Below are 16,042 nucleotides of genomic sequence, written 5' to 3'. Positions count from 1 at the left end.
TGAATTCAAATGGTGTGGCATGTTATAGAGAGAACTGATTTTGTGATATTCTAATGTTTTATCAATAACTGGAGGCAAAAATACTTTTATGTTCGCATAAATACCAGCTGGATTCTGCAGTCCTTCCTTAGTGCATGAGAATTTAGTGCGTGTAAGGATGGCAAAAGAGAGCCCTGTGTTTCCATGGCTTAGGAATTTCAGTGGAAGTCACAGATACTTTTCTGATTTATTGACAAAACAAGGAGGTTGGAAGAAGGGGAGGCTTGAGGGCATAAGGCTTGTGCGGGTTTAGTCTTGCTTCCCCTGGGAGCACCCTAAGGAGAGACCAGGTGTGGAAACAAACCTGCGCCCTTTGATGGGGAATGCAGTGAGTCCCCTGGAGAGGGAAAGAAAAAAGCACCCTGAGAAACAAATCCTGAGAATAACAGGTATTTCCATGATTTATGGCATTACTTCCACTGGAGACTGTAAAGTCCCAGTACAATAAACATTCTGCAACCTGGGCCTGCTAACCTTGTACCGCTGCCCGAGACCTAGGAGAGAAATTAACTTCATTATAAACAGCCCTGGAACTGAACAACCTGTTTTTGTGTTCAGCCAGAGACAAATGGGACGGAATCTACGACAGAATGAAGAACAAAACGGAGCTTTATTTTCGTATTTTTGCACTTTAATACAATGTTTATTTAAATGAAATATTTGCAAAGGATCCTTAACCTGACGGCACTGTTTCTGCTGCAGCCTGGCCCTGCTGCTTGCCTCTGGTTCCGAACCCATGAGCCTGGAGGCAGAGACATGGCTGCAGCTCATCCGATTAGGGTCTAGGAGCAGTGCAGGCATGCTGCCCCAAAGGCAGGGTTTACTAGTTTAGGTATTAGCCTGTTCAGTTCCAGACTCTGAGCTGTTACGTTGGAAGGGTACGTATGTACGGACATGACATGTTCTGCATCGCTCTTCTGTGTGCGATGTGCCCAGGGTAGTCGTGTCCTGGGTATCGCTGGGCTGCCTTGTACTGCCACAACACCTTCGGTAAATAGCATCAGTCATCAAGAAAGTATTTTCATTCTGAGAACAGGAGTGCTGCAGTTGAAATAAGGAAGCATAGTTTTGGGGTGGAGCAGGTTTTTCTGTTTCCTTCTGATAGAATATGTTTGGTTTCCTGCCAGTTCATAAATTCCCATAATTTACAATGAGTCTTCAAGCAACACTAGGTGAAATTCATTCTTTGCAGAGGGCCAGCTCAGAAGCCTTGTGCTGCAGGTAAATTATGTCCCAGTGTGAGCTAGTGAGGTTCTATCTAATAGGGAAATGTAGTTTAGTGACTTTTCAGACAAAAGTACTGAAATGGACAAACTTAACTGGGTGCTGGGAAGAGCAACATTGAGGCTTTCCTAATGAGTGTCTTGGATAGGTTAAGCTATCCTAATTGTCAAGGCTCCCAAACGAGCTGGTTTGGAAGCCTGGAGCAGATCTCCAGGAGGCTTTCTTCTGCATGCTCTCAGTTAAAGGCTCATCTATTTTCCTGACCTCAGTGGGTTAACTTCAACATGAAAAATGGCAATGGAATAGATGGGTCTGCCGAGAGACTGCTCCTCTTACCTTGTATGGAAGGATCTTTGCCAAAGCCAAACCTTGCAAAAGATGGCTGTAAAACTGCTGGGTAAGATGGTGCTGTATGTGCAGAGTGGCGTTAGCTGAAGATGTTGCTTCTCTTACCTTTACTATGGCTTGCCCTATGCAAAGCAAAGTGAATGTTATCCTCTACAAATCTGGCATCCAGTGGTTGAACTCAAGTCTGTGCCCTTTTGTAACTAATCCTACAAGACTGCATTTCCAAGGTTTCATGTAAAAACACGAGTGTGGGTCTGTCTGTTGGCACTGATTAAAACAAGACATCGAGACGTGCTGGCAGCAAACCTTCAAAAACTGCAAGAGAACAACTTGTAGCTTCTCTGTTAAGGACATTTTTCCAAACTGAGAATGAAACAAAAGAAAGGAGTTTGTTTCTTCTTGATCTTCCTTCTTTTCTAAGTTACCAATTATGGAGGCACCTTTATTTTCATCCACGCTGTTGTACAACTGGTCGGTACATCAAAATGTCTATTGACTATTGGCATTTTTTTTTCCTTGGTACATCTTGAGTTGATTATAAAATGTTTCTTTGCTGGCTGTTATTAGGCAAGAAGCTCCTAAATCTGTGTGCACATCTTTATGCATTTAGAAATGCATTGACAACCAGATTTCTTTAAAATGACTTTTATAGATAGTAAGAAAAAAAAAGTACAACACAGAGATGATAGATAATGTGCTTTAAAATTAATGTTCTGAAAGCTCAAGAAGTTCTACTGTGATAATTCAACGTATCAATCCATTTCTGCATTAAATCCTAGAACAAGGTCGTAAAACAAATCTTAATGAAACCCATTCATTGGAGAATTTGTTAATGCATTTTTGTAACTCGTATAGCTAAAAGTGAGCAGGGAGTTAGGTCTTGTCAAATGCTTTTAAGGCTCTTGATGGCTGTAGCTATAATCAGTGAATCAAAGGGCTTTTTTAAACTGACGTAAGACCCATATAATTGATGCAACCAAATCATGCTTTTCCCTGGATTTCTTTTAAGATCAAACTGGAGGGGGAAAACCTGACCAACTAAACAGTGAAGTTGTGCTGTTAAACAGTGTTTTGAATGGAGCAGTGGATGACTTTTACAGCTGACAGACTTTCTAATTACTGAAAATTATCTCATGCTAATGTCACTTTTGTCTGACTTTTTTTTTTTAATTTTTCAGTATGGTCAGTACTTCAGAGATAGGCACAGAACAATGCCGTGCATAAATTACATATGACAGCTTCTGTGCATTTCCCATTTCAGCTATTCGTCTTCCATTTTTCTGCTCTAATTTCTATTTTATTTTTTTATAATACAGATAATTAGAAGATTTTACAGCTACTAATGTTGGTAGGATGTATTATTCTTTTCAGTTTAAACTTTTTTCATGGTAGAGGCATGCAGTGAAATACTTACTATAATCATGCATAATAATAAATTTTGAGATGGAACCAATAGTTTTTTATCTATTACTGCTGGCTGAAATTGGCATTCATTTTCTGTAATGATTCAAAGTGAGTCACTTGAAGTTGTTGTTTTAGATGGTGTCTCTCTGTTATTTGTAGTAAGTATGATGAAATACATTTTTTTAATAATTCTTTTCAGTCTGTACTTGCAGTATGCTCTGCATACAGTGTAAGTCATGTTTGAATAGAGTACTATAATGTCTGCATTAGTGGTTTTTTTCAAGTTCTAGCAGCCAAGAGTTTTTAAATCTTATCTTTTTTTTCTGTAAAATAAATCTTTCATTATTTATAACTTCTATAAAACGTGTAAGCTAAAATGAACTTATCTATAGGGTTTTGTAATACATTGTTTTGCATTAGAGTGATGCTGTGGTTTAAAATAGTTTGATCTTAAGGTTAAGGATGTACAATTTTGAGGCCTCCATACCATTATTCTATGGAGAAACCATTTTTTTTTTTTTTAAATAGGATATTTGAACACTGATGCTTTCCTACTCTGGAAATGAATGCTGGGAGGTACTGAGTGAATGTATGTATCTATGTAACACCACTGACTTCCATAGCAGAGTGAGGGTGGAAGAGCAGGATTTTGTCCTATTACTTTTATTCTACTAAGTGAATAGTTTTTTGGTCCTTTGAGCAGCTTTGTACTTTCTTTGAATGCAGGTACAGCACTTGTGTTAAGGTGCAAATTTGGTTGAGTCTTGTGTATTTGTCCCTGAAGTGTGAGCCTTGAATCACACAGATGCAAAGAAAGGATTGAATAAGTGGTGGAAATTCTTTTCAGTTTGACTTAATTTGTACTGATTGAGGGCCATATTTTGACCTCAGAAGTTACATTTGAACAACATAAGTAGTTTCTGTGACTAAATGCTGCTTCTTTTTTTTTTTTTTCTCCCCAGAAAGGTAAGACTAAACATGAACAATACACACGTACCTATCCTTTGCAAACTGTTAAAGCAAAAGCATGGTATGTATGAGCTGTGTGGCTGTAGCAGTTTTGACAGGTGTGCTTATAAGCAGCATCCTATTTCCATGCATTGGGTTCCTTACAAGAAACAAAACCAACTCTTTCTTTCCCATGTCAGAATGATACTACTGGTGATACAGGTCACAAGTTTGTAAGTATCAGGGTTGTTTGGAAACTTACCTGTCCCCCATGCTTAAGCTTAAGCTGCTTGATGCCCAGCTAACAGAACAGTAACTAAGGAGGCTGTATCCCCCGCCTCTATCCCCAGTGGCCATGGATAGGGTAGCAACCTCTCCTCAGTGAGGTAGTCCTGACTGGCTGCCTCTGGGAGACGCCTCTTGTCCTCAGGTGTTTTGGAGCTTAGAGCTGATGGACAGTTTCCATTAAATGGAGCAGTGCAGAAAGCAACACAATTCTGTAGATAGCAGCAGTTTTGGTGGGGCTGGATGTTGTAGAGGCTTGCTGTCACTGCTGGTAAAGGATCTGTGTTATTCAGAAAGGTGTTTTCTGGTTCTTCTGTGATGATGCATTTTGCAAGTGGAGGAAAGCACTGGTTTCGTGACTGAGCAAAATCCATCCTTACATTATGGAAGGAGTTAAAATGCTGACCTGGGAAAATGCAGGCTAGAGAATATGAAGTGGGGCATTTCACAAAGCAGCCAGTGCTGCAGACCCTGGTCACAGAAGCTCTCCCTACTTCTGCAAGTGATTGTGCTGCCTGTGAGATGCTGCAGTTTGTACAGGTGTTTCTGCAGCAGGAGGTGCCCTGTGCTGCGCCTCTACACGTTTCTGTGCCTCCCAAGTGTCTGGCTCAGACTGTGCCAAACGCAGCACGAGCCAGAACCCCGAGCCTTATTTATATGCGTTCAGACTCTCCAGCTCTGAGCTCAACTCTTGTCAGGGCTGATAAGAGGAGCCAGCAAGGCTTACAGCTTCTCCTTGGGCTGGGCAATACTGCTAACCTAATTGGCGTTGTGTTAGAAATTGATTTCCTGGTAAGGGAGTCCTTTGAGTCCTTTCAGAGAGGTACCTCAAATCACTAAATAGTTTGAATACCGCAGCTATCACATGTGCATTTTATCCCATCTTTGAAGAGACTTTAGCAGTGGATTTCTCCTTCGTGGTCTTCCTCTGACCAGCTCCTGGCCTGGCCTTGTTGACCCACTTGTGAGTGCTGTAGAGGCCTTGCTCTGTGATGCTCCAAGAGTTCACCAGAGCATACCTCGTGCTTGTTGTGCAACAAAGCCACAGCTGCTTCCTGGCCTCTGGGACCCTGTGTCCCTGCAGATGGAAAGGCAATATTTGCCTCAGTGGCTGTTATTTAATATTTTCTTATGTTAGGAACAATTGTTTAGCAGATTATGAGCTGTCTCCAAGCAGCACGTTGTCAGGGATGTCAATGCAATTGAATGTAAATGATAGCAATGAGAACAGCCCTTCTACCTCCAGGTTATCTGTCAGAATAAACTATGCAGGGGAGTTATAAGTGGGAGTCCTTGTTTTACGCTGTGTCTTGCCAGCATTTGCACAGGCAAAACACCATTGCCTGAGAAGAAATGCATGCGTGTTCTCCATGTAGGCACAGAACTACCTTTGTATCATTGTTTTGTCTTCAAAGAGATCTGGGAAGATGAGTGAGTAACTGGAAAGAAACTCCTATTTGTCTCTGAGACCCCTTCTTTACTGTGTGGTGTGAGGGCAGAATCTGTCCCCTCCACGTGCTGTGTGGACTCTAGGGCCTGTGAGGCCACAGTGGGCTAAGGAAAAAGAAGTGGGTGCAGGAGGTTGGGAAACCATTAGTGCAGATTGCCTGTCCCCTCACAGCAGCGTCAGGAACAGGGAGTTGGTCACCCTGAGCCTGGTATCTTCCCAAGGAAGGCGGGCAGAGAGCGGTGGCTTGGAAACCTCTTCCCCGGCCTAGCGGTTTGGGTGCTGCTGTGCTACAGCTTCTCTTGGCGGCCTGGCTGCTGCGCTCACAGGGCAAATGGCTTCTCTGTAGGCTTCCAGCGGCATAGGGAGTTCTAGAGCACTGGTCCAGCTTCAGTATTTACTTTGTGTGTTTGTGTCAAAGCTATGTAAGACCTGGACCACAGATGGTGGGTCAAGGTACATGAAGTGGAAACTTGCTGGAAGTGAGACACTTATCAAACAGTGGGATCCCCAAAACCTCTGACTTGCTCCTTGAATTGATAAGTGCACACGTTTTTGCTTTTGAAGGTTGATAGTTACATAAAGGTCTCTCAATGTGGTTGTAACTCTCATCTAAACCCAACCTGGATTCTTAGATGAAGCACTCTACCCCCACCTCCCTGGAAAGGCTCACCCAATATAGGCTAACAGGATTGCCTCATATGGATGCATAAAATACAGCAATCAAGCCACACTGACTTAAAAACTCATATGGTGAGGATGTTGGCATCCCTTCTCTTCAGCAGCTTGATGGTTAGAGCAGTCATTCAGGACTTGAAATGGAGGCTGAGCTTTCACTTCCCTCAGGTAGCCCCACATCTCCTAGGAGAACACCCAAACTGCTAGGCTTTCAGGAGGGAGGAAAATGTATGCATGTTCTCTAAGCAATCTTTGGAAACTCTGGTGGTCCAAAAAATCAGGCTTCATTGGCCAAAAGGTAGGCGAGTGAGAATGTGATTCTTTAGCTCGTGGTATAATAGCAAAGAATCTTGGGTGTTATCTGTGAGAGCTGGGTTTACATAAAATCTGCAAGAAGTGGTCTTATATTAAAATATTTGGCATCATAGGAACTACAGGAGAGGAAAAAACCTCAATCTTAAAATATGAGAACTGGGCACCTAGGGGCTAGGCTGTAGCAGTCTCGCCTTTCAGTGCTTAAATCCCCGTGTGGACTTAGTGCCTTGTTTTTATCTGTAGAAAGGGGATATGAGCACTGTCCTACCTCATGGGCTCTCTGGTAAAAGTAGGATCTGCATGGTAATGGCCATCAGAAAAGTATGCTATATAGCTTTTAATAAAAAAATACCAAAAAATGAGCTTATTTATCTAAAGACAATGTTGAGATTTAAGTGTGCAAGGAAGGTCATTGCTTCAGTTAATAGAAGCTCTTCAAGGAGCTCTTGAAGAAGTGGAGAGAAAGGTAAATTACCTTTTGAGAAGGGGAGATGGTGAGAAGGAACGAATGCGTGAAATAATCAACACCATTCAGATCAGGGCAGAACACAACCTAAGATTTATATTTGCATATTTTTTTGTACTTCCTGATGAAAATGTAAAAATATCCTAACAGTGCAGAGCAGTGTTTATAATACACACTCAAAAGCACTTGCTTTAGCAATGAGAAATGACTTGGCTTACTTATTCATAGGAAGGGGTAAAAGACATGTATTGTTTCTGGAACAAAGTACTTCAACCAAGCAAAAACCATGGTATTTAGAAGAGGCTGTGAGAAACAAAGCAGTTAAAATGTCCTGAAGTTATACTACTGGTATATTTCATTCTAAAGAGTGTATAAAGATACACTTAATCTTGCTCATGGGATTGGGCAATGGATTTAGATAGCAAAAGGAATGTTTTATTTAAACCCGCTTGAAGTTTGCAACAGGACAAAAAATTTTGAAAGAGGAAGTTAAAATAAACAAAACTCTTTACAATTAATAGGTAAAAAGTCGTGTTTGTGTCTCTCAGTTGCAGGAACTATTGATGACAGCTATGTATATTTGAGCAGCTGGGGGCAGATCCTCAAAAGCAGATAGCATAGTAGATACCCTTAGAGACTCCCCTTTGATATGGATGCCTTGAATCTCACGTGGCTGCCTGTGCCTTCTGTCAAAAGCTGGGGGTTCTCTGCAGCTGTGAGAGGAGCCACCACCTCCTCCTCCTGCATGTCAGTGCCCAGACACCAATGCTGCTGTCTGTCGTGGCACAGGTGTAGATAGTTGGCTGCACAAGAGCCAGTGCAGCAGAGAAGCAAGGTCTGGGCCTAGGATTGAGTATATTCATTGTTTGAATGGAATATTAATCATACAAAAGTAGCATTCAAAGAACCAGTGAGAATGGAGGTTTGAATCCTGCTCGTTCTTTTTTTTCTTACTGGCTGAAACTCATTCTAGCTTGTACAGTGAACAGAAAGGTTTTTCTGCTGTTGTAAGTATGGAGCCTAGCTGTCTGGTGTCTAGTTTGGGGTGCTGTGCTGTACACATCATACAGGGAGTATTTGAGCTTGTGTGGCCAGGAGTGAAGGTTGTATATGTTCAAATGAGAAATACCTCTTGTACTGTTTTGGCTGTGAAGAGGCTTCTCATTCAAACTCGAGTGTCGTGGTGGATCAGTACATGTGGCACAGGGGGAGCCAGTTTGATGAATCTGTCCTTAGTCAAGGCATGAATTTTACCTGCTTAACATCATGTGTTTCATTTGCATAAAATCATCCTCTTTATCTGTGCATGAGTAATTAATATTTTCTTAAAATAAAAATTGACTTAAAACAGGGAATAGTCCTGTTGACTGCATTCGGAGTAGTATTCGGGAAAAAAACATGCAGGAATGGAAGCAGTGAGTTTGGGATCCCAAAATGAGTCTTTCTACTGACGCAACCGTAGCCTTGTCTAATGTCTAACTGATGTGTTCTTTCATACAGATACTAATTTTGTCTTGGGTAATGCCCAGATAGTGGATTGGCCCATTGTGTACAGCAACGATGGATTTTGCAAGCTATCAGGATATCACAGAGCAGAAGTTATGCAAAAAAGCAGCACCTGCAGGTATTTGGGAACAGATTTATTTTCTGTTAAATAGCTTGTAGTGTTGTGCTTCTTGCTTGAGGAAAACAGTAATCTGTTTATCCCAGTTCTGTCTTTTATCTCCTGGGGCTGCATCTGTCAAATATGCTTTTCAGGTGAAACAAAATCAAAGAAGGGCTATTTCTAAATAGGTTCTTTTCACACTGTAAACAAATGGCTTTGTGTCTTTGTCTCGTATCTGACTTGAATTCCTTGCTTTATTCCTTGCTTTATTTGCAGTTTTATGTATGGAGAGCTGACAGACAAAGATACAATTGACAAGGTCCGACAAACATTTGAGAACTATGAGATGAACTCCTTTGAAATCCTGATGTACAAGAAGAACAGTAAGTAGTTGATTGGTTTGTTCGTTAATGTAGGTGTGTAAAATTGTTTTAAATCATAACACGAGCTACAAGTCTGCCAGCCTGGAGTACTGTGTTTTACGTAGGGTTAAATAAACCCCTGTTCTGCCAGCTGATCTACAAGGGAGAAATGAGAACATTAGGGATGAAAGTCACTCATGGAGGCAGAGGAAGCTCTAATTTGTTCTGACCTTTAGAGCAATTCATGTGTGATGACGACACTCAAGATTTCATTAGCAATGTTAATGCCCAAGCTAGGTTTATGCAAACGATTATTCTTACAGAGAAGTTACTTTTAATTTTTTTCTCAAATTTGATGTAGCAAAACCAGTGTTTAGATGTGGCTTCATAATAAAAGGATGCCATATTTTGTATTAGAAGTTGCACTACTTCCTTTTGATGTCTTGTGATGAAACTGTCTTTGCTTTGGATAAAACTACTCCTTAACTGTAGCATGACTTTTTTCTAGGAATTTTAGTCTGTCTGTAACTCCACATGTCAGCAGATGAACTACTTGCCCCAAATTTGTTGCCCCACACCATGACTATGGCATTGCACAGTTATTTTCATCTACCTAATATGACCTGAAGTGCAAATTCACTGGCATCTTCAGGCTGGCCAAATGTCAAGCTAAAAGGCTGCTTTCTGTTACCTTCATTTTGCTCTTAACAATTTTGTTTTCTAACCATGAAACTGGTAGTGTCTGTGTACAGGGCAGGGTACCTTGCAGAAGCATCCTGTTAGCAACTTCTTCCCATTACTATGATGCTGTGATGATCAGTTTGATCAGTCTTGCTGTGGTGGGCGCGGGGTTTCTAACCGGAAAGTATAGCAATAATAGTAAGTATCACAGAAACTGCTATGATGCGATTTTCAACAGTTAACCTAATTGCTACCTTATTCTTTGTCAGAAGGAACAGTTTTCTGAGGAAACATAATCCCACCTACTTTTGTGCATGTAGCCATTGGTCTTTCTGTTGAAATGACCAGCTAGTATTGAGCGTGGAAGCAGTGCCAAGGCACATGCAAAACAAGGAGGTGATCTGAGACAGCCAGCATCGCTTCGTCAAGGGCAAATCGTGCCTGACCAATCTGGTGGCCTTGTATGATGGTGTGACTGCATCAGTTGACAAGGGAAGACCAACTGATGTCATCTACCTGGACTTCTGCAAGGCGTTTGACATGGTCCCACATGACATCCTGATCTCCAAATTGGAGAGAGATGGATTTGAAGGGTGGACCATTCAGTGGATGAGTTGGCTTGACAGTCACACCCAGAAAGTTGTAGGCAATGGCTCTCTGTCCGGGTGGAGGCTGGTGGCAAGTGGTGTCCCTCAGGGGTCTGTCTTAGGACCTGTACTGTTTAGTATCTTTATCAATGACATAGACAATGGGATTGAGTTCACCCCCAGCAAGTTTGCAGATGACACCAAGCTGAGTGGTGCAGTCGATACACCAGAAGGAAGGGATGCCATCCAAAGGGGCCTGGATAAGCTTGAGAAGTGGGACCATGTGAACCTAATGAGGTTCAACAAGTTCAAGTGTGCAAGGTGCTGCACCTGGGTCAAGGCAATCCCAGACAGGAGAACAGACTGGGAGAAGAACTCACTGAGAGCAGCCCTGCAGAGAAGGACTTGGGGGTTCTGGTGTACACAAAGCTCAACATGAGCCAGCAGTGTGTGCTTGCAGTTCAGAAGGCCAGCTGTGTCCTGGGCTGCATCAAGAGAGGTGTGACCAGCAGGTCGAGGGAGGTGATTGTCCCCCTCTGCTCTGCCCTTGTGAGGCCCCGCTTGGACGCATCCAGGTCTGGGGCCCCCAGCACAAGAAGGTTGTGGGAATGGTTTTAAACTAAAAGACGGGAGATTTAGATGAGACGTTAGGAGGAAATTCTTCACTCAGAGGGCGGTGAGGCACTGGCACAGGTTGCCCAGAGAAGCTGTGGATACCCCATCCCTGGAGGTGTTCAAGGCTAGGTTGGATGTGGCCCTGGGCAACCTGATCTAGTGGTGGCATCTCAGGGGCATTGGAATTAGATGGTCTTTAAGGTCTCTTCCAACCCAAGCTGTTCTATGGTCATTGGAGTTTGGAGAGAGAACCACAGGGACTCACAAAGCTAAGACTATATGTATGTTCTGTAATGCTCATCTGTGGATGTGTGGAGCTGCTTGTTTTCTATCAGAATTTGTCTGCTCTTTCAAGAGCTGGTGGTGCCAAAGTACATGGAATTGGTTTCTCTCATCTTTTAGAGGAAAAAAGAAGTCCTTAAGAGATTTTGTCTTCATCTCTTTCCTAGTCTTTTTGTCCTGTTCAAAGCATCGTGACCTGTGACACGATGCCATTGCTCAGGGCTTTTCTGGAGCACAGCTTTGCTAATCCAACTCGTTAGAAAAGCTGCATGCACTGTCTGGGTGGCCTTGCTTTATGCTTCATGCCTTCCAGTGCTACCCACCTCCAATGTTTACCTATTTCTTAGAGCTGATTTCTGTCCCTAGCTCAGTTATTGGCCATAGTGACATATGCAGCTCACCTCTACGCATCCAAAGCCAAGTAAATAAGCTGCAGTGTGGGATCTGGGAGGACATGGAATTCTCTCTTAGCAGTGATTTGGCACCAAGAGGCTCTGCAGCTACTCTTCTGTCATTGCTGCAGCATATGGCCTGTAGTACAGCCTGGGGCCTCTCTGTCTTTTATGCAGATTTAAAGCAAGGTAACTGTGGAGTGAGGAATATTTCCTGCCCTGCTGTGCGCTTCCCTGAGGAGAGGCGGCCTAGAACAAAGTCCAGCTGTGCAGGAGCTGTGTTGTGCGACATGCCAAAAAGCAGGGCTGCAATGGTTCTGCTACGTGCATGGAGGGTCACAGGCATGGGAAAAAGGAAAGCACAGAGCTTCCTTTAAGTTTAACAAAACACAGTGCTCTTATGTTTGTTAGACTTCCAGTTTTAAAGGTACCTTAACTACTGTTGGAGAGACTGACTAATAACACTAGAGAGCTGTAACTGAGCAGTAGCAAAAGAGGGATGTCCTTGTGGCTTATTCTGAGAAAAACCTCATCACAGAAAATACTGTCTTGTTTACCAGTCTTTTAGCACCCAGACTGCTGTCTCCTTTGTCCTCGTAGTCACCTAACCTCTGTCTGAAACTATGGCAATTGCTTGCTTGGGCAATGAATATGATAGGTTTCAGCCTACTCTGAAGGCTTTGGAAAGAACCCTGAATTTTGTTAGGCATCTTTTTTTCCTGCTCTTCCTTTTCTTTTTTTTTTCCTCTTTCTAGTCTTCACTTATTCCATTTTTCTTCTTCAAATTAGCCAATAAATTAGCCAGGAAATATATTTTTGTTGTTCTTTACCTGTTTACTCCCTCCCTTTAAACTAACTGTTGTGATAAATAGCAATTTTTTTCTTCCATTTTTGTGCTGTTGAATAAATGGGACATTTTCGACAGCCTTTACATTCAATGTACTTCTAGCTGTTTTAACAATACAATCTCTCCTTTCAGGAAAAAAAAAAGGAAAATAAAGCAAGAGTATCAAGTGAACCAGATTGTTGTTACTGCAGTCAATCTTCATCTTGTATCTTTAGTGAAAGCTTAAGAAATTGAATACCATGAAGTTTTTTTTTCATTGTTGTTGTTGTTTGTTGATTTTTTTAAACATGGCTTTCTTCTTCCCCCATCCCTGTGACACACGTACCCTTTGGCACTCTTAGATGTCAAAGAATGATAAATAAGCCCAAAATAGTGATTTGGCAGATTCTGCTTGCACTTACCTTTGTAACCAGTGCTTTCTACAGAGGTAGAAAAACAAGTTAAAAAAACAACAACTCAACCCATTCCAATTTATAGAGAGCAAAATTCACTTTGGGGGTGGTAGACCTTTGATTGCCCACTGCTAGGGAGAGTTTCTCATAACCGGTATTGATTTAAACCATTTAATAATTTATATTTGTGTGTGCTGTGCTTCTCGTGTCTGCAGATGGATACTTTTGGTATATACATTGATAAACTAAATGTTTGCATAGGACTAGAAGCAGGAATAAGGGAGCCAGTGTAAACTGTCATGTAGCCTCCTGAGCCTGCCACTGAAATGTAGCTCCGTATTTTTCAAACATTATACACATCTGCATCCTTTTGTGAAATCCATCTGCATGAGTTCACTTACCTTCAGGAAGGTTAAACCAAAGTATTCCGGGTTCATAAAACCGATAAATTCCATTGACCTTGATGACTTCAAATGTGTTGGCAAACAAGACCTGCTGTCATCTCCTCTATGGTCAGTACAGTGAGACTTTCCAATAATACTCCTTAAATATTTTATCTGAAGTAAATGGAAAGAAGATTTTCAGGCTTCCCTGTGTCTTACCCTTCCCTATACACACTTCCTGGTTTTGATTTCCCTGAAGAACAGGTAAACCATGTCAACACGGCGGCAGTAGGGTGTGTGGTGAACCTTTTTATACTGTGTTGTTCCAGTGTCGTAGGATAACTCTGTGCATAGCAATTTCACCTTTGGGGGCTGAAATTGATTTTCTTTATCTTAGCATGTAAAGGTCTGACCTTTAGAAGCACTAGCTGTCAGTACATAGCAACACCAAGTACGGAACCATGAAGGCAATATCTTTTAAAGTGATGGAAATGTATTGTAATGTCTGCTATTACTGGCGCAGCGTGCTGAGCTCTCACATACTGAGCTGGTTTGTTCTCACTCAGTGCACACTCTCTGCTGAAAGGTAACGTCTATAGGAAGACTTTTGCTTTTTGTCTTGCATGGTCAAATGCCTGAGACTCCTCTGTGTTTCTAGTTTAAAAACTATGTGGATATAGTGGCTTGCCAAACTCTTCCAAATCAGCTTGTGTGTTAATTTGATATAGGACAAACTATTTGGTCTGTGGTGGTAGACAGAAACAATCTCACAGTGACCTGGGCATAAGTGAAACTCCAAAAAGGGTGACTGTACTGGTCAGCTGTGCTGTTTACATAACTGAAGTCCTGCTGTCTGCATCGCTGCACGTAGTAATTGCTGCAGACACAGCAAGTCCTTCTAGGTTTTTCACTGCAATACTGCTTGACTGTTTATGTTCAGGGCAATAGCTGTCTGATGACCACTTGATTGAAACATGAATTAATACGGAAGTTGTACTGCTTTGGGGAGACTTGCCCCATTCAGTGAGGAGGGTGAAGACATCAACTGAATAGTCAAACGTGTTTTTTTTATTCTATGTATAAATTGATTTCATTCTACTTTGTGGAAAGAAAAACTGCTCATTGCAGTTTTATTTAAACAATGTGTTTTTTGTAGTTTTGAAAAACAGCTGGTAAATTGACCTGTTTGGTTAAACGGTTCAAGGTATGGAGCAGACCATGTTTAGACGGTGATTTTGATTTTCATTGTTAACTATTTTGGTTTGAGAGGAGGGAAAACTGAAGGGGTGGGGAGGTCATCAGTATGCTCAGGAGGAGAAGCAGGAATAGACCTTTAATGCCTCATTCACTTCCATGCATTGAGTTTCTGAAGGACCTCAACCAAAGTCAAATTGCATGTCGAATGCTGGTGTTCCTGGCAGGAGGGTGAATATATCACTGGCGAAATACACAGGGCTGGAAAAGAGAAGGAAGAGACATTAGTACTTGTGTTACAGATGGGAAATGATAAGGTGTGGAGATATTTACTGTATGTTGGTCTGGAGAAGATATGGGACCTGAATCATGTCTCTTAAAATTGTCTTGCCTTTAAGGCATTACCCCAAGTTCTATGCTCAAGCCAGTGAAGACCATTACGAGCTGCACCTGTTAATTCTCTAATTAGCTATGTAATATGGGTACCGCAAGACAGGCTGGTGCTACAGGTCACTGTCAGGAGTTCGTTGTAGATTTTAATCTTTTAGGATTTGTTCTCACTACTTCTCCACCAGCTTTGAAGTGACATTCCTTTTCTAGCAGGATTGGTCCTATGCCATTAGAAAAACTCTGGATTCTTTCACTGTTGCTTGCAAATCTAACGGAAGCCAACATGGCTTACGAGTGTTTACCTCTTTGTTTGTGCATTGGCATTATCATTGAACTTCACCAGTGAGAGACTTTGCCAGAACTGAACACAAAATGTAAATGAAAGTAGATGTATTGTTGGAGACGCTGGTAAACAGTCTCTGAGTGGTTGTACATCAAGGCACGCTGGAGGCATAAGGGGAAGTTGCTCTTGTTTTGCTATGAGAGCTCTGAAACACATGCTGCAGTTTCTCTTACTGCCTGAATAGCCCATGGACTGAATCTGAAAATCACATTTTTCATTAGAATAGCCTGGTTTGTGCCTCTTGCCAGCAGTGATTGTCTGGCTGAGCAAGGACATCCGCTTTGACACCAAGAGTATGAGGGCTGCCTGTAGGAGGTTGAAATTCTAGTTTCCGACCTGATTTATAACTGGTTTATACTTCAAGCTTTCCTGTTTAATAGTTAAATAAACTGTTTAATGTTTAAAAAAGTAAAATTCTTTTGATAATTAAACCACTATGCAGGGAAAAAGCTGAGCACAGCCACATACCGGCTAAGCCTCTCGGTGCGTTCTCACAGTTCGGATCCCAGTTCCACGATGAATGAAGTCCTGGTTGCAGAGTACTGTGGAAAGCCCACGTAGCTCAGCCCTGTGAACGCTCACCTCATGAATCTGTTTTTGTATCCACTTGTCTTCTATTCCCAAAGGAGACTGACAAGATGGTGATGAACATATTGCAAGAAGTTCCGCTTAGTGTCGGGGGAGGTAGATAGGATGGCTGGGCAGAATTTTCCATCTACTTGTTTCTGCTGTTGCTTTGTTCTATGTAGATCTCAAACTGGAAGATGATTTACACAGACCCTGTGTACTGCCTTGATTTGATACTCTTACTTGC

The 16,042-nt window shown here is 42.0% G+C and overlaps 1 protein-coding gene across 2 annotated transcripts in view; it reads left to right on the top strand.

Moving 5' to 3' along the window:
• KCNH1 (potassium voltage-gated channel subfamily H member 1) overlaps positions 1–16,042 on the top strand; it is a 185,413-nt gene that overhangs the window by 3,073 nt on the left and 166,298 nt on the right. For both annotated transcript variants that reach the window (XM_040554071.1, XM_040554072.1), the window contains exons 2-3: positions 8,655–8,778; positions 9,037–9,143. In XM_040554071.1, coding sequence (XP_040410005.1) covers positions 8,655–8,778; positions 9,037–9,143 — 231 coding nt within the window. The remainder of the gene's footprint in view (positions 1–8,654; positions 8,779–9,036; positions 9,144–16,042) is intronic.

Source organism: Cygnus olor, chromosome 3, assembly GCF_009769625.2.
Source record: "Cygnus olor isolate bCygOlo1 chromosome 3, bCygOlo1.pri.v2, whole genome shotgun sequence".
NCBI lineage: Eukaryota > Metazoa > Chordata > Aves > Anseriformes > Anatidae > Cygnus > Cygnus olor.
The sequence above is the reverse complement of the archived record's forward strand: the minus strand, read 5'-3'. Positions and strand labels throughout refer to the sequence as shown.